Consider the following 21,974-nt stretch of genomic DNA (forward strand, 5'->3'; position numbering starts at 1 on the left):
ACTGTGTTGGGCAAGCATCTGACTAGGCCAACGAGCACTAGGTTGAATAGCGTCGGGCTCAACACTCCGCCTTGCGGTACTCCACAGAACGTTTGGTGTTGAGTCGTGGCGCCTTCTTCGGTCATCACGAAGAAATGCCTGTCAGTCAAATAACTGCACAGCCACTGAAAAGTGCGGCCACCGATTCCTGCTTTAATCAGAGCCTCTATAATGGCATAATGTGCTACATTGTCATAGGCGCCTTTTATGTCAAGGAATAATGCCGCAGTGAGTCGTTTCATCCGTTTTTGATGTTGAACATACGCGACCAAATCGATGACATTATCTATGGATGAGCGCCCACGCCGGAAGCCAGCCATAGCATCTGGGTACACGTTGTAACTTTCCAGGTACCATTCCAGGCGCGTCAAAATCATTCGTTCCATTATTTTCCCTATGCAGCTGGCCAGAGCGATGGGGCGGTACGATGACAAGTTTAACGGTGATTTACCAGGTTTGAGAAGTGGAACCAAGCGGCTGCATTTCCATTCACGTGGAACCAAACCGTTGCGCCAAGATTCATTGTAAAGGTTTAGCAGCATGAGGCGTGCATTCTGCCCAAGATTGGCGAGCGCCGCATAGGTAACGCCGTCCGGCCCAGGTGACGAAGAGCGCCTGCAAGTCGCTAGTGCCGCTTCAAGCTCCTCCACCGAAAACATTACATCCATGCAGGAGTCCCGTGGCACAGGAGTGGCACATGGTGTAAGGGCGCGTTGAGGCTGCGAGCTGGCAAGTCTTGAGCAAAATTCTTCGGCAACGTTTAATTCGCTGCGACCTTGTTGTAAAGCGAGGGACTTAAAAGGAACACGCTGTTGCGGTGATACACGAAGTCCACGCACAGTTCTCCATATCTGAGATAATCGCTGACGTGGATCCAACGACTCGCAGAAACGTTTCCATCTTTGAGATTGAAGTGCGTCAATGCGGCGTTGAATCTTCTTTTGCATCCGCCTTGCCTCTCTGAGATCATGGATGGATTTGGTTCTCCTGTATCTTCTTTCAGCCCGCCGGCGAACTGCTCGTAGTCGCTGCAGTTCGGCTTCAAATTCTTCGTATTTTGGGAAAGGCTGAAAAGCACGCGTAGTATCTTGCATGGCTTTTTGAATTTCGGTTTCCAGACTTGAATGGTTCCCTCGCTGACATACTTCCTCCATGTGCGACCGAAACGCCGGCCAGTCAATTCTCCGGAGTGTCGTGGAGGGGCATTTAAATAGTCCCTTGATCTTCAGGTACGTCGGAATGTGGTCGCTTCCACGGGATTCGATGTCTGGAAACCATTGCACGTTTCTTTCAAGACGCCGAGAAACCAGGGTCAAGTCTAGGCAGCTGCTGTATGTAAGCCCGCGTAAATATGTTGGGCTACCATCATTGAGGCAGTGAAGGTCGTGCTGTGTGGCAAAGGATGCTAGTCTCCTTCCCCTGGAGTCCATCTTCAAGCTCCCCCAAAGCGGATGGTGAGCATTAAAATCTCCGGTGAGAATCGTAGGGTGGGGTGTCGCTGATAGCACGTCGTGCAGTCGTTTAGAGTCGAATCCGCGTGAAGGAGCAAGGTAAACAGCAACGAGTGTGAACGTAAACTTGTTCGTTTTCACAATTAAACAAACGTACTGGTTGTCGTCGTGCGGCGGGACTGGGTGCAACACGTATGTCAGATCACATCTAATATACACGATTACCTTGCTTACATCACCACAGGTAGAGGACATGAATGCCTCATAGCCAGAAATGCGTATAACATTCTGCACGTTCGGTTCGCAAATCACAAGTATGGGAAATCGGTTTTCGAAAACGTAGTGTCTGAAATCTGAAATTCTCGATTTGAGACCACGGGCATTCCACTGCAGTAAAGATGCTTTCTTGACTTCCTTGTGGAAGGGCAGCGAGGGGCGGGCCATGGTGCTATGCGATGCTTTCAAGTACTGGAGTCAGCGCGTCCAGCACTTGGAGTGCGCTACGAGCAGCCGGAGTGTCCATGTTTGTCAGTAGTAGACGCATGACATTCGTGAGGGATTTGAGCATAGCAATCACCTGGGAATCCTTGTCTCGCACTTGGTCAACTGAAGTGACATTTGACGTTAAGTGGCGAGTCATGTGCTGTGGCTCTGGCGCGTGGCATGTCTTCGGCAGTGCTGGCCACACCTCACTTGATGAAGCAGGAATAGCAGGGCCGCTTTTATCGTTGACATTCGTGCTGTTACTGGAGACAGATGGAACAGGAGGTGGCGTTGCCGGACGAGACTTTTCCCTTGAACCGAAAGAGGATGTCGTAGACTTTCGTTTCCGAGAGTGGTGTCGCCTTATCGCTGCAGAAGCATCTCTGTGTGATGATCCGTCTCTGGCCATTTTCCGCAAGATTTTCTGCTCTTTCTTTAGGCGTGGGCAGTCTTTTGAGGATGCGACGTGTGGGCCTTGACAATTAGGGCACTTGAGCTCTGTTGCACGGCAGGTGTCCGTGTCGTGTTGTTTGGAACATCGTGGGCATGTCGCTGTATTTCGGCAGACAGCGCTCACATGTCCAATTCTTTGACACCTTCTGCACATAAGTGGTTTGGGTACGAAAGGTCGTACCACATGCCGAAAGTGTCCGACCTTTACATGTGACGGTAGACAGTCACCTTTAAACACGAGCCTTACACAGGTCGACTTGCCGAGGCGCCGAGCTTGTAGTAAGGCAACACCATCAGTGGCAGGTTTGATTAAAATTGGCAGGTCGCTGTCGCTAATCGACGTGTCAATATCATAAACTACACCAGCCGTAGTTTCGTTGTCCTGTGGAATGAGGTAGTGGACGTTGATGTTGCCCAGGAGCTTTACTGCCATCAAAGCATTGATTGCGCTTTGGTTATGGACATCAATAGCCAGGACGTTCTTTCGAGTGTTAATTCTGATATCCTTGATTTCTCCTGGGACAAGAGCCTCCAGAGAAACGGAAATCGCTTGTCTATTAAGGCGGTTGAGGTTGTCGGCGGGTGTGTCCGGCACAAAAAGAATAGTGTGCGCAGATGGCCTTCGCTGTGGCATGACGGTAGACTTACTTGATGAAGACCGTCCGCTGATGTTTCTTCTCTTGGCCTTGCGATGTACCACTCTTTCGAAGCCTTCGTCATCTGAGGCGTCATCACTTGAGCAGGAGTACAGCGCAGTGTCCTCGCTGTCAGCTTGACTCGGTGGGCAATTTCTCTTCCTCGGGCCGGTACCTGCCGAAGCAGTCACGTCGCGGCGGCATTCTGCCGACTCCACTTCCATTGCCGTGGCAATGGGAACGGCGTCACCCAGTAAAACACGGGAAAAAGCCGAAAATACTGCAGCGCGAAGGAACAGTGGTCGCTACGAGACGTGAAGGCATGAAATTCGCAGATTTAAAAATGACCTAATGTTTTATATGTCTTGTGTTTTCTCTTTTTTTTTCTCTCTGCTTCACAAAGGATAGGACAACAGGTGAGGCATTGTACGTTCCAGCAAGTACTGCAATAAAGACGCTTCCTTTTTTTATGCAATGTCGTGCATTCACCACGGCTCTGTGTCATCGCGCTACTAACGCCGCTCCGTCCGTGCTACTGCAGCCAAACCCAAAGTGAAGATCACGGACGAGAAGGAGCGGCCGGTGCAAGCCAAGGTGACGGACAACAAGGACGACACCTACACCTGCAACTACACTGCGCCCACACCGGGACCACACTACGTGAGTACACGGAACGCAAATGTAGACTATAAAACACAACAAAGAATGCGAAGAATGGAACCCACAATTTACACGTGAATACCTGAGAGAGAGGGAGAGAGATAAATTGGGTTGGAAAGGCAGAGCGGTTAACCTGAAGAGCTTCTGGTTTGCTAACCTGTACTGGGGGAAGGGTAAAGTGAGAAAGAAAGACGAAAAGAATAGCGGGGAGATAAAGCAAAGGTGCGGAAGAAAAGAAATACAGGAGGGGGAGAATGTCCTTGAGAACTATAGTCTCTCTAATAGGCCACCAAAATGCAAATGAATTCCTGACAGTGCAGAAGAGATTCCCTGCATGTGCGGCTGTGCGAGGCGAGATGACACTTCCAACAGAGGACGGAATAAGTTCAACTGTAGTCATTTCTGAGACTATGCGAGGGCTGTAACGAACTTATCGAGAAAGTCGGCACGGCTACTTTATTATGTAATACCGGTTGCTTCACACATGCGGATAGAGAAAAGTTTCTCGCACGTAAGCAGTTCAGAATATTCTTTCCAAATCTTGTGTAGATAACGACGTTTCAAAAAAAGGGAGGCACTCCCTGCATTGAATCATCGATGAAAATGGACGCAATCCGTGAGACACCCAGAGCAGGCCACGAAATCATTTTGGAAACGACGTTCTGCAGAAGGCACCATAGACGCAAGCTGTGACCCAGTGCGCAACTATAAAGAAAGAAAGTTTAAATGTACAGAAATTTGTATTATGAAGAAGCTGCGCAGTAAGAAACATTCATCTGCAGCGACATACGCGTGAATGATAAGTTACGGGACGGAGTGGTAGCAGAGACAGATGAATGAAAGCATGTGGCGGAGAACGAGTTTATCTTCGGCGGCGGCAGTAGGGTTCACCCCACCTCTTTTCTCTATAGCCCTGCTCATTTCTCGCACCCCTGCACAGGCCACACAGCCATCCCTTTATAAACAAAGGCTGTTAATTCATTCAGATGAACAAATCCGGGAGGAATGCCATCTTCTAATTCGTTGTCGCGCAGGGCATACCCTGCATATGGGGTATGCCCCATGTGCAGGGTATGCATGTATGCCCTGTATATGTATATGTATGTATGTGTATATGTATGCATGTATGCCCCGTATGCATGTATGCCCTGCAGGGATGCCCTGCATACCTGCAGGGCATACCATTGTTTTCTTTCGAACTCCTCTCGCACTTCAGTGATTGAACAGCCGAGGACGGTTTTACTTTCGCTCAAGCGCGGCCTCTTACCCGGAATTGGCAATCTCAAAAAAGGCAGACGTCGTTTTCCCTATTTGCGACTTTGGCGTGCTGAGCAATGGCTCAAAAAGCTTCATGCCATCGTTAGCCCGACAGAGACGACTTATGCGGTGTAAGGCCCTTTGACCAGCTTGTAGCCTCAGTGGTAATAGAGCATTCGATTGTGCGAATGAATCGTGGAAGGTCTATTATTGATCGAAGAGCCACTCGATGATCTCCAGCTGTGCCATCAGTCAAAGTGTAAGAATGACCATGCAAAGGCAAAGCATAAAGTACTCTTGACAGCACTGTGCCTTTACACACTCCTAGAACCATTTAATGATCATGCTGTTACCTCGAGCTGTCAGTGCCGTCACATATTTTAGAAAAGACAGGGATGATTTAGGCATAGCTTTCACATCAGGTCGCCATCTGATGCGCTCATCTATGATTATACCAAAGCATAGATGTTGTTTCATTCATGGTATAGGAGAATCCTTCCATCGAAAACGTTTCAGGGATGGTCGTGCTCTCTGTTGATGATGATAGGCAATAGCTGCCGACTTAGGTGCAGAAATCTGGAGGCCGATTTCATCAAAATGTAAAGTATCTACAAATAAGCAAAACAGTTAATGGCATTGCATCGCTGTAGTAATATTGATTATTCCCATTACAGATGCGGCGCTGTAGGCCTCTCACAATAATTACTTATTCTTGCACTCTTCGTCCTTGAGTGTTCATAGGTTTCGGCGTCTTCAGCTGAAAATACGGCGCCAACAACGATCATAACCACGATCAACTATCCACACGTCTTTCAGTCGACAAACAACACGCACACACTACGGAGCAGCACAGAAAGAGCGAAGATTTATTACGATGACAAAAAAGGAAGTTCCTGGTGACGTGTATTTATAGGACCGCAGTGTCACGAGTGATTCACATTGTCTAGAACGTTGGTGACAGGCAGCACAAGGAGAGGGGCAGCATATTTAATGTTTTCACTTGTATCGTCTTTCGCTTTTCTCATCATTTATTTCATTCCTTCTTTCGTCAGGTCTACCTGTATGTACGGCTGGGAAATCACATTCATTATTATGGAGCGCGTATTTATGCTAACATGCGCGCCCCAGACCACCTCAGCACATACTGTGCTAACATCTTCAAGCCTGCTCGTCTGATGAGCTTGTGCGCCCTGTGTACTGCGTGAAGTTTTCTTCTTTGTTTTGTAATTTCTTGTATTTTCTTTGACCCCAGGCATAACCGCCACCTCACCAGCCGAATAAATCTCTTACCTTCATTTAAATAAAGGAATGATGTATTTAAAATATATACATTGAAATATGGGCCGCTGACCAAACGTGATGGTCTACCAGCAGCGGTGTCAAAAATAAATGACCTAGTGTCAAGGGCTGCACTTATAGGATGTCATAAACAATCACATAAAAGGGAGAGAGATAAATTAAGTTGTGCCCAGTTGGCCACCCTACACTGGAGGAAAGGGAAAGAAAGGGTGGCATAGAGACAAGAAAGCAGAAAGAGTCAGTGTGCAAACAACACCCGCTGGGGAATGCTCAGTGACAGCCACAGGTGGTCGCCTAGTCCCCTTGCCTCCAGGCAGCTTCGCAGATGTTTAGTGGCGTTGCGCACACACTAATGTACCTCGACCAGGGCGTGAGATACTTGTAGCAAACACAAGTACCTCGGGTGCGCTTCACGATCCGAAGAATAGCGCGTTGCGATTGAAACTAGCGCATACAGAATCTCGTTGGCCGTCCGAGTGAGGGCAGCGGCACAGGCTGTCTATGATTTCGTCGTACCCGCCGGAATTGCACGTGGCGTCACCGGATATTTTGATTATGTATAAAACGAGGCACAGAGCTGACCAACTATCCCCTCACAGCGACACCTTTCATCGCCATCGCCAGAAAGGTGTCTGTAGAGGACAAACTATGTGTAAGGAACAAAAAGTTGGCAAGGAGAGGCGGGTATAGGTGTTTAGACTGAGAATAGAGAAAGGGAAGCAGTTTTTACAAGCGACTTGCAGAGCTTTATTATAAATATTGACAAGAGAAAGGAAAGTAAAAGTATGTAGGAGGAGGCATCGTACAGCCTCTCTGGATGATAATTGAAATGGTCGCGGCTGTGGCATGTTTCACTGCAGTGCAGTGAAAAGTGCAGGCAAAGCACTGTACCTTCAGCTGTCGATCAAGGTAGCACACAAAAGCGGGAAGGCCATCAATAGTTAAAAGGAAGTGCGGTCGACTTAGGTGAGATCAAAAAAAGTCGCAGTTTCCGCCGAAAGGTGAAGCTAGCACCGATTGCGATATCAAATTAGTAGATAGCTATACGAAATAAGGATAGTGGTTCTATCGGCCTTATAAACTTGTAAATATTCGCTTACTAACTACACTAACAAGTACGGTGTCACGCGCGCAGAGGTAAACATGAACACATCTCGCTCGATTACCACGGAAACTCGCTATCAAAATGCTGGAGTGAGGAATCGCGGCAGCAGCAGAGAGCGAATTTACCTTCGTGCATCTCTCGCTTAAGCGTCAACGAAACGTCGAAAGCACAGCGCATATGCAGCTACCGGCATTAAGTGCACTGTGCAAACATAGGAGATCGGTTTGAAGATGAGGCCCGCGCAGGCGCGCACTTTGGCCACGTCGCAGATCGATTTTAAGATACAGCAGCAGTAGCCGCCGGAAAGACTCCATCCCCCTTCCCTCGCCGTACCCCCTTGCCTCCTGCGCGACAGATGGGGGCGCGCTTCCGCCCGGCATTCCTCGCTCGCGCACGCGAGATTGAGCCGCGTTCGCCGGCTAACCCTTCTGTGCTTTCGCTCCTACATACATGATACGGCGCGAGGCAACAATTTTATCGCCTTTGCACTTTATACGGAACCTCAAGGCGACGGCGACGGCGACGGCAGAAATGCGCCTGGAGGGTCCATATAATTGCTACCGCAATAAAACGCGCTCACCTGTAGACAGCTGATCGATACTCCGGTGCCTAGAAACGCCAGCGGAATGCTTTCGTGAAAGCATTGTTGTCGACTATTTCAATTTTCACATTTCTTAGCTAAAAGAGGCTGCATTGGTTTCACTACAATGACCTAGCAGCCTCAGCCGTACTACGGGACGAATGTTTACGTAAGCAATGCTCAAGATTGGTCTTCACTCCGCTGAAGAAAGCGTCTTGTAGAGATGGGACAATGCTGAGAACTGCACGCTTAGTGCGGTGATCTAGTGTGTTCCGCGTAGAGCAACTGCGCAGAAAAGAACGCTGTCAGCGCTGTCGGCGAAGCAGCTGAATAAAACTTCGCTTTTGTTACACGTAGCCGCAAGCAGTCTGCAGCTGTAACTCACTCTCTCAAATCCACTTATCAGTGGTGGAACAAGCATTTCATCTTTCGACGCAGGTCCTGGCGCAGGCGAAAGAAAAACGATTTGGCGCAGCAGCAAGCACTTTTGCCGCAGGGTCCAACGCACGTGTGCTTACCATATACCATGCAAATTTCAACTTATATAATCGATATGTTGTGGAGACAGGTTTGCACGAGGCTAACCCTGCAAGCGCGGTCAGGAAAAGATGCGATGCTCCTCCACACCGCGAGGCAAAGGACGCTACGGCCGGGTTCGTCGATAAGGCGCAGAGAAGGCACCACAGAGAGATCGTCAACAAACGCGTGTTTGTTTACCCAGGGTGCAACATAGTGCGGCACTCACGGCTTGTGGGCAAAGGCTCACCGCAAGCCCGATCGAGTACACGCGCCTTCACTGAACATGACATCATCAATGCAATGTACTCATGTCATGTCATGTCATACAGATTAGGGAGTTTTCGAATAGGAGCCGGAAATGTTTTGACGCCTCAAAAAAAAAAAAGAGATGCGTCAGCGCCACTACGCATGCGCAAGACGCGAATAGGGCTCTGCGTTTGCGTCGGCGAGGCTATTTCACCGAAATAGCGCAGCGACCCAAGCTCGACGCCAAGATTTTCCGTCAACGAATATTGAGGCACCCCCATCGAAGTGCCGCCTCTCGCGGTGTGCCACATTCCACCTCATCGGCAAACACCATTCTTAACTGTGCACCACGCGCGATTCTGGTCGCAGCGGCTCCTTTGACAAGCCTCGCTATCACCCATAACATCGAAAAAGCTTACCTTGAATCCTTAAATGTGGCATCCTCCTTCGGCAAACTCTGCGATACCACACGGGCGGTTTCGATAAACACAAATAAAACGCCAGCAAGACGGTGCAGTGGCGCTGCATTGTACATCCGTCAGAGAAAAATTCGCGAATGTTGAACCGAACGACTCCGACGGGCACGTAGAGTTCCTCACTATAGAGAGTTGCTCGCTATATAGTGAGAAACTCTATAAGGACGGGCCTCTGTTTCCCATGATTGTGATGATAGCATGCTGTTGGTTTCAATTTCTGTTTTCTAAGCTGTGAAGCATCGACGGAAGGAGGCTTTAGCTCCTATACATGCTTCGTCGCAGGCTCAGCGCAATTTTCCACTAAAACGCCGTTTGGCGCAGGCTCGGCGCAAAGGACCGCTCTCGGCGCAGGTTGGCGCAATTGGTGCAGCTGCTCCACCACTGCACTTATGCCTATACCGTCCCAGGTTCTCTTCTGGCAATGACGTTCCCGTTCATTTCGCTCCATTGGACATATTTCCTCGCGGCTCTGCCGCCCGCCGTTGTGTTTCCTTCAATACTTCACCGTCTGCCGAAGGCTCGCCGCATACTACCCGTGCCTGTTGGATCTAAAATTAAATGACTCCGGTTCTCTGCTTGAGCGCAGTCCAAGCGTCGCGGCATAACACAAACAAGCAGGTCAGCAACGACCCACGCTGTAGCGTGCAGAGAGATGCCGAGCGCGACGACTTCCCTGCCAGGCTCGTCAACCGCGCAGAAAACGAAATAAAATGAAGAAGTTGACGCAAGCTGGCTTCTCTTTCGGTATAGGCAGCGGGATGCCGCGGAGGAAGCGATGCCTCGGTCTTGGCGCGGGGCCCGCGCGACAGAAGGCATATACCGCGACGCCTACAGGTCGGGCGATAGCTGCCAAGGCCATCGGCACACACCGGGAGCCGGGAAGAGGGAGAGGGGAAAGAGAGAGAGGGAGCGGTTTCATATCCTTCAGGAATCCTCGTCAGGAGCGCGCGTCCCGGTAACATTTATCTGCCCGACGCAGCCAGCGCATAGCCGAGAGCTGGGCCGCGAAAGCGGTGCCAAGCAGAAGACACGAGGACCAGACGATAAACAACGGTACATTAAGACTTGCGCGATAAGCGACGCTGAACAAGGTCGCTGTATCTTTCTGCCCGAGTGCTTTCGCGCTGTTAGCGTCTATCACTCGTTCAAGCTACGAAGTATTTGTCGCGGTCCGCTTAAATGAAGGCTTTTCGGGGCCTACGTTCGATTAACTTGCGTTTCTCTCACAAGCAATACTTCTCCGGTACTTCTCCTGTCTCCGTTTTCAGGCTGCTGTCTGACGTGGCACGATAAGCGAACTCAAGCGCACATTACAATTTTCGATACCAACAGCAATCAGCCATGCGGGGGCCAGGAGACCAGGCTAAGGTGGTATTCTGAAGTCGTGCTTATTAAAGTGTCGATCGGCTGAAATTAATTATGCGCACGTTCTGACTTGAGAAACACGTTGCGCGGTTAGCAGAAGACAACACGGACAGAACCGTATATAGTAACAAGGTCGGTACGGAAAAATAAATGCACATCTTGGTCCAAGATGAAAAACTATGAACGTCGGAAGTATTCCTTATTGCAATTGTGAATGTAAGCTACAGCATATTTAGCTAATAAACTTAAAGAGCGAGTTAGACAGCGAATGAAGTTTTGCGCTGTGAGCGCAAATACCATCCAAGACAAACTGTATGTGCTACTAAACACGGAAAATTAGTGCGCCAACTATAGTGGGATTTGTAAGATAGTGCGTAAGCATTCTTTCCTAAGCATCCGGTCGGGACAGGTGTGTGTGTGTGTGTGTGCGTGCGTGCGCGTGTGTGTGCGTGTGTGTGTGTGTGTGTGTGTGTGTGTGTGTGTGTGTGTGTGTGTGTGTGTGTGTGTGTGTGTGTGTGTGTGTGTGTGTGTGTGTGTGTGTGTGTGTGTGTGTGTGTGTGTGTGGAGAGAGAGAGAGAGATAAAACAGTACTGGATGCATCATAGAATCCTATGTGACCTTAGTTGCAGGTAGCGTATATATCACGCCCCGGTCAAATTAATCAAAGAATTTCTTAATATAATTATGGGGTTTTACGTGCCAAAACCACTTTCTGATTATGAGGCACGCCGTAGTGGAGGACTCCGGAAATTTGGACCACCTGGGGTTCTTTAACGTGCACCTAAATCTAAGTACACGGGTGTTTTCGCATTTCGCCCCCATCGAAATGCGGCCGCCGTGGCCGGGATACGACAAAGAATTTCTTATTAAAATTGTTAAAATAAAAATTATTCTCCGCCGCCTTGTTTAGATAGGTAAGGCGGAAGTAAAGGCGTCTCTTGCCAAACGAGCGTGAGAAGAAGCCAACGCAAACAACCATCGGTTTGGCTCGGTGATGACGCGTCCTGCCGCATAGTTTCGGTAACGTAACCTGAACGCGTATATATAGTTAGCGGTTTCGGTTTCCGCCACCTTTCCGAGCTTAGTCATTGTCGGCACTCGACGACACGCGAAATGGGTATCGAATGCCTCCCAAAATTTTGACGCACCTTTGTTGACGTCACAGAGCTACGGAGTGCCACGTGACGTTTCAGACGCAGCATAACGTCCGCAAAGAGCATGCATATTGGTACCACTGTCCGCGTATAAATAAATTACTCCTAAATCTGCCGCAAGTGTAGCCCCGCAGGAGGGGGCATACAACAGCACACTAAACGTAGCGGCACTGAAGTCCAGTTGCTTTCGACAATGAAATTATTTAAATTGTTGTTTTTTTTTACTCGGCCATAGTTTATTTAAATCGTTATGAGCCTAACCGCACCGATGTCAGCAAAGTTTAAGGGGACTCCTTTTGTTCGAGCTGAGCCTTCTAGCGTAAAATACTTAAGGTTTGCTAAATTGCTTCGGAGAACCATGTTCGGTGAAAGTAACCAGGTGACTCCAAACTCAGATGTGAAATTACCACCTCGAGGCAATTCCTTATACTATTGCTAAATTACTGACGGGTAATGCAAATCCCCTTAGTACTTTGGCTGCACCTTAATTAAATCCATGTCTCACAAGTAATGTTCGACGGTCACATACAATATCTGAAACCACTGTCCTGACATAGGCCATAAATGTGCCCGTCCCCTGCGTGCTGTTAACAGTTCAGCACAATATTTGGAAACTGAGGGACAAATACGCAACAATATATTTAGAGTACCCTGTGCATCGGGAGTGCCCTGAATTCCTCTTCGTGTTTAGAGACAAAATTCCCGTTTCATGACTCCGGGGATCGCAAGTCCTCAGCCAGCTATGCATTCTTCTTGATTGCTTGCTTGCTTGCTTGATTGATTGATTGATTGATTGATTGATTGATTGATTGATTGATTGATTGATTGATTGATTGATTGATTGATTGATTGATTGATTGATTGATTCTGTGTCTTCGCAATTCGAAGAAACAGATGCTGAGGGCCATGGACTAAAAGCCACAAGACCGCATGATGAGGCCCACAGTCCCTTTAACTTGGAACAGACGCATGGCAAACATAAGCGCAGAGTTAAATATTGCTTACCATAGTAACAAAGCAAAAAAAAAACGTAGGAACAAAACTTACTATGTTAGATGTCAAGCATTCAAACATATACTAACACAAAATATCAATGCAAGACAAATGCAGCTCAAAGTAAATAAAAACATTCATACAGATACAGAAGAAAATAGAAATTTTAGTTTAAATGAAATGTAGCGGACAATCATAAAACGGAAATTCGATCGCTTGATGGGTTCTGGTTACAGGCATGCAAACACATTATACCTACGTTTATATATATATATATATATATATATATATATATATATATATATATATATATATATATATATATATATATATATATATATATATATATATATATATAAGCATGTTTTTTGTATAATTTTGGTATTTTGGTTAAAGGAACTAGGTTTCATTGATGAAAAAGCGGTTCAGTGTGACTGTTGTGTGGGAAATTCGTGATGGCAGGAATTGCCCTTTTTTTGTATAGAGGTTACTGATACAGGGTAGCCAACCGGACATTTGTTCTGGTTAATCTCTCTCTCTCTCTCTCTCTCTCTCTCTCTCTCTCTCTCTCTCTCTCTCTCTATCCAGTACTACATATGAGCTAAATTTTTACTTGCTTCGTCGGATCCGCAGGTGAACGTCTCCGTGAACGGCAAGGACGTGCTGGGCAGCCCGTTCAAGGTGGCGGTTGCCTCTCACCTCGACGCCACCAAGATCAAGGTTGACGGCCTCGAGCCAAGTACGCCACTACGCTTGCATATTATTTGTTAGGCTGTGTACCGCAGACGGCTATGGGTCTTAAGACGTGTTGGCTATACATACTCATTTCGTGCGCTGCGTCCACAACTGTACACACCTATAAGAAATATCACGCCTCAGAATCATAAGCGTTATAAGGAAGCAAAGCATTTCTACGGAGGTCCGGGAAGTGGAGAGATTTTCATGAAGGAAACGGTTGTCGTCCGCACGAGAATGCAATCATGTAACAAAAGAACCCATACGGGTTCCTCGGAGAGAAATCGTCGAAATTTAATAAAAATTCACCGGAAAAACTTCTGGAAAGAATTTCCGTGAAACCTATAGCTTCGTGCTACAATCGTGTAGATGACTGTTATTCCTTTCATTAAACGTTAAGAAAGGAAACCATCGTGAAAGCGTTTTCCGTGTACCTTAAGACACTTTCGAATTACAGCTGTGCTGAAAAATCGATTATCGTTACATTAAGCGAGTTGGAAAAATATCTGAAACTCACGAACTAGCAAGCATTGTTTATAGAGACACATTTCATTTAGTTAATCAGCCACCAAGAAGGCGAACAAAAAATGAAAAGAAATTCTTGAGATTTTTTTACGTGTTCTGAAGCAACGAATTAATGTTTATCATGCATACTAGCCTAAGTATGACGTATTTAGCAGCGGTAAATTCTTGATAGCAGTTGCCTCGCATAATACAGCCATCTATATTTGGAGTATTAGTGAGACTCGCAGATAATTGAGTTACACGTATATTTCGCTACCGCGTCCATGATGAAGGCGCCTCCTCTACGTGGTCGCCGAGCATTATTATGCGCAAATGTCGGTACAGTTCTTAAGTAAATAATTGCCGTGAAAGTGTTTTGGCACGCTCACGCCGGCAGTCTTCCTGTGTTCGCTTTCCGGAGTGACGACAGACCTTCACACGTCCATTGTTTACATGTCAAACTCAAACCGTTTGCTCTAATTTTTTTAAGTGGGAAGGGCACAAAGAGCACCTATACGGAAGGGCGCCTGCGTCGCTATTTTTCAGTCGCGCTTGGAAGCGAGTCCAACATACAGCCTCTGGCAAATACGTTGCTGAAATAGCAGCTTTGTTCCTTAAATTACCCTCGCGTTTGTGGAGGAAAAACAGCCTTTTCTTCTGCACTAGGCAGCAGACGTCAACGTTCGTAATTGTACCAAAACAGGCTATAGGCAGGAGAAACTAGAAGGCAAGTTTTAACTGCGAGCAAGTTGAAGTTCAATAATACAAACGTAAATTCGTAGCCGAAGGCAACCTTAACTGAATGCGCGTTCCTATAGCTGAACGGTGTCGTAGCTGAATGCGAACGCTGTTCGAAGGATCGCGACGTCTCAAGCTCGCTAGGGTAGACAGCTTCAGCTGACGCGAGAAGTCGCTGCACTCAAAGACTGCCGTTACATCTGACGGGTTGTTCACGCCACATTTTTTTCCGACGCGGTGCAGCGGTGTTCCTGGAGGCCCCAGCCCAGGTGCTGATCGACGCGCGGGCCATTAGCCCGAACAGCGACGCACGCGTCACCTGCACTCTGTCCACGCCATCGGGCAAGAAGATCCCCATCGCCGTCCAGCCAAAGGGAGACGGCACTTACCGGTCCGTCTACATACCGCACGAGGAAGGTACGCCACTCAAGCGCGCTCTTCGTTGCAGCACAGCACTTCTACGCCTAAGTCCACCTGCCGCTATATGTGACACAAACTGTCATGACTGTGACAACGTAGAAACAATCTGATCGGGAGAAGTTGATTCATCTCTGGCGTAGAAACTTGCAAAAGAACAAAGCGCAAACATGACGGAACATAAGGGATACACATTGTTTGTGTCCTATATGTTCTACTGTTGGGCTGCTGAGCACAAGGTCGCGCGATCGAATCCCGGCCACGGCGGCCGCATTTCGATGGGGGCGAAATGCGAAAACACCCGTGTACTTAGATTTAGGTGCACGGTAACGAACCCCAGGTGGTCGAAATTTCCGCAGTCCTCCACTACGGCGTGCCTCATAATCAGAAAGTGGTTCTGGCACGTAAAACCCCATAATTTAATTAAATTTTTGTATGGTCTACATGTTCGTTCGCGTTCATTTTTCGCGCCGTTGAGTGTCACCGTGTCAACGTACCGCAGTTAACGCACATAGGCACTAGCGCTTCTATGACAATGTTGACCGTTGCTGTTCCCTTACTCCCGTGCGCAGGTCCTCACGAAGTGGAGCTAACCTACGACGGCGTGCCCATTCCCGGATCGCCGTTCAAGACGATGGCCGTGAAGGGCTGCGACCCTTCGAGGGTGAAGGCCTATGGACCTGGACTCGAGAAGGGTATCCTTGACCAAGTGAGTGGGAAACAAGGACACGAAATGAAAGTTTTCAGTGTCCGCGACGAAGTAAAAACAGCAAGCAAACAAAGGCAGTTGCGATGGGATTTGCGCGTCAAGCTTCTCCTTCACGAATTTTGAGGTTCCAAGAACCTTTGGATTTTTTTTTAGAGGAAAAGCGCACGCGAGCAATGACAGACGCAGATATATGAAAATGAAACAAAATATAGCTTGTAATTGTGCATCTATATTATCTCTATGTCGTCAAGAAGCACATATGTTCAGGTAGGGAGCACGTCAACCGATTCAATGCAGCGGCTGTCCTGTACTCAATCAGCGCAATTTCTCGGCCTTTCTTTTCCAGGAGAATGTATATATAGCCCAATCGTACGTAATCGAGCCAGAAGCGGGTACAAACCCTCGTGTCAATCCTGCGGTCGTCGGACCCTGACCATGTTCGTGTAGGTAGAGTTCTCGACAGTCGCTGGAGCTCCTACAGCGTCAAAGCAGTTCAGTGCCTGCGAACGAAGCAGCGCCACAAAATCGCACAGTTGCGATGGGCCGTGTTTTCTCGGCCCAGGTCGTACAAACACGGCCCATGTCTCGCCCCAAAATGTCAACCTTTTTCTTTGTCAGACTCATCTATCATCTGGTTAGGACGGTTTACTGTTGCTCAGATAGGACAGAGGAAGAATTTAGCTTTTACCGCTTATGCCCTTACCGAATAAAAAAACAAATTTGTAGACGGCGAATAAACGATTTAATGCAAACCGCACACGCTCGCAGCCAAACCGTTTCACGGTGGAGACCCGTGGTGCGGGCCCCGGTGGTCTGGGGCTGGCGATCGAGGGACCGACGGAAGCTAAGATGACCTGCAAGGACAACCGCGACGGCACCTGCACTGTCGAGTACATCCCCACCGAGCAGGGCGACTACGACATCGCCGTGCGCTTCGCCGGAAAGGACATACCCGGTGAGCTAACGGCGTACGCAGTTCACGAGGTACCCACAAGATAGAAGCTCGAGACCGTGATCTTTCGAATACGTCACAAGCTATCCGCATTCGGCCCTATACGGCAAAATATTCCGTAGCACTCTGCACATCTTAGCGTCCCAGCATCGTCCAAAGCACATAGGCTAAATTTAAGGGCGTTTCACCCTGCATTTTCTAGACACTCTTACGAAATATCAGATACAGTCCTGATCATAGTCAAGGTGTCAGCAACACCTTCGTTACGATTTTCGAATAATTAAATTTCTGGCCGGTAATTCGCTAGAATTAAAGCTGTAGTACTCAGGCAGAGCGCTATAGTGCGCTATAGCGCTATATATGAAACACAGCCTTAATCGCAGTCACGTAGCGTTCTTCATGATCAAAATTTGCGACGTAGGACCCGCACCTATTCACAACGATCAAATTGCAATACTGCGGAACCACGTCAACGATTTGACACCGCTTCCGCTTTGAAAAGTCGTGCTGCCATCACTGACGCCTTCGATCGCTCAATCTCGCAGAGTGCCTCGTTCGGCGGTGAATTAGGGTCCCGGTCATAAAAAACGGGCGATATTTCTTTTAACTCTCGAGATATGAAAACTCTACCAGAACTTCTTTCTGCATAGACACCAATAAAACGAGCGGTAATGTCGAAGATCCTAAAATGGTAGCTCCAATTTGTCCCCAAATTCTAACTGTAACACTCTGTTTCCTGTGCAGGAAGCCCATTCAAGGTGCCCGTCGATGCCCCTGTAGACCCTACCAAGGTTGTGGCATACGGCCCAGGCCTGGAACCACGAAACTGCCGTGCCAACGTACCGCAGAAGTTCACTGTGGACGCGCGGAAAGTTGGAAAGGCACCCATGGCTGTCGAGGTTTCATCGGAGAAAGGTAAGTGTTCATACGACAGCCGTCAATGCAGGGTATGTACTAGGAAGAGTAAAATGGCTTATGGGCTGTGCTCTGACCGAAGTACTTGAACTAGATTTATATAAGTATGATTTACTGCTCCGTGCACTAAATATACAAAAAATGGGCCTGCCGACGCCATTTCGCGGCGCCCTGTCAAATGTGACAATCCCAACCATATCAAGCACTATATAAGGCACAGTTAGGCAAGACGCAATTTACCTGATTAGGGTAAGGCTTGCATGCTTGTAGAAGCCGTCACCCTCTATCTTCATCTCTCTCGAAACCAAACGGGAAACTTCAAATCAGGAAAACAAGCTCGAAAGATTGTGCCAAAGGCATCTGACGTACTTCTCGGATAAGACTTCGATTATTACCTTGTGTTTGGAACTCTTGGGCAATATCGGGCCCTTGCTCCAATAATATCCACAGATCAACATCTTCGTCATCTTCAACCTCAAGCTTCAAGGCCGGTACGACGTTTGTCAGCAACTCATTCCTCAATATTGTGCGCATGCGGGTTCATACATGTAAGAGCCGCTTCAACGGTCATGCCTTATCAGAACTGACGGTCCGTTTACATTTTGATTGCCGTGTAAAGTTGACCAGCAGCGAACAAGAACAACAACGTTCCTAATGAGTGTTCTGAAGCTGTCAAAAACTATAATAGTTGCGATGCAGGCTATGTCACACCCGGATCATCTGCCACGCACTCTTTGGTGCAGGTCCGGTTCCCCAGAAGCCTACCGTGAAGGACAACAAGGATGGCACGTACGACGTGAACTACATGCCACCGCCTGAGAAGAGCGAATGCAATGTCCGCATTACGTACGACAACAAGGACATCCCCAACAGCCCGCACAAGATGAAGGTGAGGCCGACCTGCGAGCCACAGAACGTCAAGCTCGTGGGACTGGACGGGAAGCCTGTGCCCGCCAGCGTTCCCCAAGAGTTCACCATCGACGCTCGCGAAGCGGGAGTCGCCCAAGCCGAAGTAACCGTCAAGGTGCGTGGCGTTTCGGTTTGTTCGCCGCGAAGCCTGCGACTGCATTACTCTATTGCCAGCAGGGTGAAAAAAATAACGATGCTGATCTGTCTTTTCGCGTGTCATTCTAACCCAACGTGTTTCCTCGACGGCGCACATACGATGAATAGGCTCCACGATTAGATCTCCGCTTATTGTATTTCAGTAGTGAAGAAAACTGTTTACACGAGCAACCTCGCCCCTTACATCAATAACTAGTCAATCAATTGAGCCACCGACAATAAAGCAGGACACACTAAGTAAAAGCCCTGTATTATATCGACCAGCTACCGGCATAGTGACAAACATTGAACGGTAAGTCAATGTCAGTTGCTCTTAATTCGCTCTAACAACAACAGCATAATACGTCATGAATCGTGTTGCCCTAAGAACATAATCTAAAGTCCAAATAAGTACGTGCTGAACTGCATATATCCGTATACGGACGACTGCCGTTAATTCGGCCCTGGCGGGACCGCAAGATTTGGTCAAATTATCCGAGACGTCAAATTAACAAACGGCAGCAAAATCAACGAATTCAAAATCGTTTGTTGCTTAAGTAGTCAGTCGTGATCGACAGATTGCTTCCAATTCAGTATTACAATATTCTCGGTGAATGGCCAAAAGACCTCAACACTGTCGTCGAGGCCGACAAAATATTCAAAACATCTCCCACAGCACAGCGCAAGTCGTCATCTTCACTGCAGGACAGGTTACTGCCGTCACCGCCGACGCTTAGGGAATCAGTAGCGGTGTCTGTAGAATTTCTCGGTTAAGTTTTTTGGGAAACCCTGCGATCATGAGAGGGCGTCGGCCAGTGGGGTTCTAATTAACCGAAGCACCATACTTTTGCGTTCTAACTACACAAGTTTTCCTTCCATAATAATGCATGATTTCTCGCCGAGACAGTGCAGTGCGTTCGAATTAAGCGGAAAGTCGAATTAACCGAGGTCGACTTCGCGGGAGCCTACTGTGCTGCCGTTCTCACGAAAGGTGTCGGGATTTTGACGTGCGATGAAAAAGGATGCGCAGCTCATTATCTAGCCTGTCGGTGCTCACATGATCCAGGGTCCGGACAACGTGCCGCGCAAAGCACGCGTCGTGGACAACGACGACGGCACGTTCCGCGGCCAGTACGTGCTCTCGGACGTGGGAAAGCACCAGCTGTCCGTCAAGTACGGCGGCAAGGAAGTGCCAGGATCACCGGTCACCCTCGACAGCGTGCCCACGGGACAAGCCGACAAGTGCAAGATCAGCGGTGCGTACCACGCGGTCAACCGCCTTCATTTTTTTGCAGTTGGGCTGTGTACGCGTTTCGAACGAACAACAAAAAAAGGACTATCGCGAGTGTGAGAACAGGAGCAAGGTTTACACAAAAGTGCGGAAAGTTGCGCAGGTTGGTACGCGTTCATAACAAAATATGCAGCGCGGAGGTCCCTTAGGAAGGCACTATTTGCCGCTGTTCCCTCCATGTCTTCTTGTCGTGACAGCAACGAATCTCATAAACAAACACAGGCTGCGCTAAAGGTAGCTGAAAACAGGACGCACACTGAAGGTTTGGGCTAGAATAATGACGTTCAGCTGTACGCAATAAGAGGGGGGGGGGGGGGGGGGGCTACTTGTCACCAGCGTTGCGGTCTTCTCATGTGTGCGTTGAGTGTCTTGTTTCCAATGGATATGTCTTTTACAAAAGTACCAAAAAGGTCCCCTTCAGTGAATAGTCACCTAGAGATGGCAAGTTTCTTAAGTTAAAGCTTATCACGTCTCTCACACGCCATTTAAGCGTAGAGTAGTACTTGTACTTTCATTTTAGTAACTAAATGAGTTAAAACACTCAAGCACCATCCCGTGTCGACAAAAACACGCCTGGAACTTTTAAAAGCAGCATGCTACATTGTTCAACCACATTCATTGGTCCCGAACAGCCCGTCGATTATATAACAACACTGTACTGACATATCACAACTGGATAATGTTTCAAATGACGCGCAGTCTTGCTAACCCCGATGACACTCACGAGCGCGAACAGAGAACGTCGCTTATTCAACGGAAACGAGAAGGTTGCCTGGCCGCATGCTTCGCATGCTGCTTCTAACGTAAGGTTGAATATGAAACGAAATATGCAACAAGAACACGCACCGCCAACGCTATGGCGCTCACGCTCAAAAGTACAAGGCCTCAAAGCGGCTTGCTGTCAGCAAAAATTGACAAGGGTGTCCGTTGTGCGCAACATATAGACTGACCTTTTATATGGCCGTGAACTCCTCGTAACTCTAGAAGCATGCCTCGTAGCCTCTGTAAGCGGAATTAAGCGCTGGATTATACACCTAGGTTTTAAGACGCACCAGTCAGACTTCCAACATGCGCAACGTACATAACGTTGCGGATGATTTCTGCCGTGTACTTTTTGCGTGTGCAGCCACTACTACTGCTAGCGTCAAAGAATGTTTTGAAAGCTGCGTTAAGTCTTGGTCGCGGTTTGGTCCTTTCAGAGGAAACGAAGCAGGAGAAGGTGACCATCGGCGAGGAGTACAGCATCACGGTGAACGCCAAGCAGGCCGGCAAGGGTGCCGTCACGTGCACGCTGACCAACGCGGCCGGCGCCGAACCCGACGTGGACGTCGCAGTCGAGGACAACGGCGACGGCACGTTCACCATCTTCTACCGCGTCAAAGAGCAGGGAGAGCACCAGGTCAACATCAAGTTCGGAGGCAAGCCGGTGCCAAACGGAACCTTCAAGATAACCGTGAGTCCCGCAAAAGTTCAAGCCCGGTACCATAATCACGTGCTGCAACGTCACGTGCCTGTTTCTTGTCCTTGCTTGCCTAATGGAAGAGACCCTTACTCAAAGCGTAACTTCGGTCGGTCGCTTGAAAATCCAAGCCTACTCAAAGCGCACATATAACCACCTGTATTCAAAGCGGTGACAACGGTCACAGCGCCGAAGCATGGCTATACAGTGAAAATATAAAGTTTTTAGTGAACTGTCGGCTGGGTGTCGCGTCCAATATTGTCGCCTAAAGCTGCCGGATGCGATGCGCTATGCCTATACCCACTTTCAAGATATAAAGGTAGCAAGCGTAGCATATGCAGCTGCAATGACAAAGTTTGATTAACAGGTTTTTATTTGCTCATATGCCTGGCAACGTCATTCAATGTCCAGGTAGTAAATCACGCGCAACCTCACGTAGGGGCTCTACACTGTACGTCACAGTTAAACAAGATTACAAGTCACCTGATTCGTAAG

The 21,974-nt window shown here is 48.2% G+C and overlaps 2 protein-coding genes across 4 annotated transcripts in view; one reads left to right on the top strand and one right to left on the bottom strand.

The window, feature by feature from the left end:
• cher (filamin protein cher) overlaps window positions 1-21,974 on the top strand; it is a 202,612-nt gene that overhangs the window by 146,322 nt on the left and 34,316 nt on the right. For all 3 annotated transcript variants that reach the window (XM_065437646.2, XM_065437644.2, XM_065437645.2), the window contains 9 exons: window positions 3,603-3,721; window positions 13,349-13,454; window positions 14,936-15,109; window positions 15,682-15,818; window positions 16,587-16,773; window positions 17,515-17,685; window positions 18,429-18,709; window positions 19,796-19,985; window positions 21,220-21,473. In XM_065437646.2, the coding sequence (XP_065293718.1) occupies window positions 3,603-3,721; window positions 13,349-13,454; window positions 14,936-15,109; window positions 15,682-15,818; window positions 16,587-16,773; window positions 17,515-17,685; window positions 18,429-18,709; window positions 19,796-19,985; window positions 21,220-21,473 (1,619 nt within the window). The remainder of the gene's footprint in view (window positions 1-3,602; window positions 3,722-13,348; window positions 13,455-14,935; window positions 15,110-15,681; window positions 15,819-16,586; window positions 16,774-17,514; window positions 17,686-18,428; window positions 18,710-19,795; window positions 19,986-21,219; window positions 21,474-21,974) is intronic.
• Window positions 1-21,974, bottom strand: part of LOC135906320 (uncharacterized) — a 127,899-nt gene that overhangs the window by 86,398 nt on the left and 19,527 nt on the right. The gene's annotated exons all lie outside the window — the stretch shown is intronic.

Source organism: Dermacentor albipictus, chromosome 5, assembly GCF_038994185.2.
Source record: "Dermacentor albipictus isolate Rhodes 1998 colony chromosome 5, USDA_Dalb.pri_finalv2, whole genome shotgun sequence".
In the NCBI taxonomy this organism is placed as follows: Eukaryota; Metazoa; Arthropoda; class Arachnida; order Ixodida; family Ixodidae; genus Dermacentor; species Dermacentor albipictus.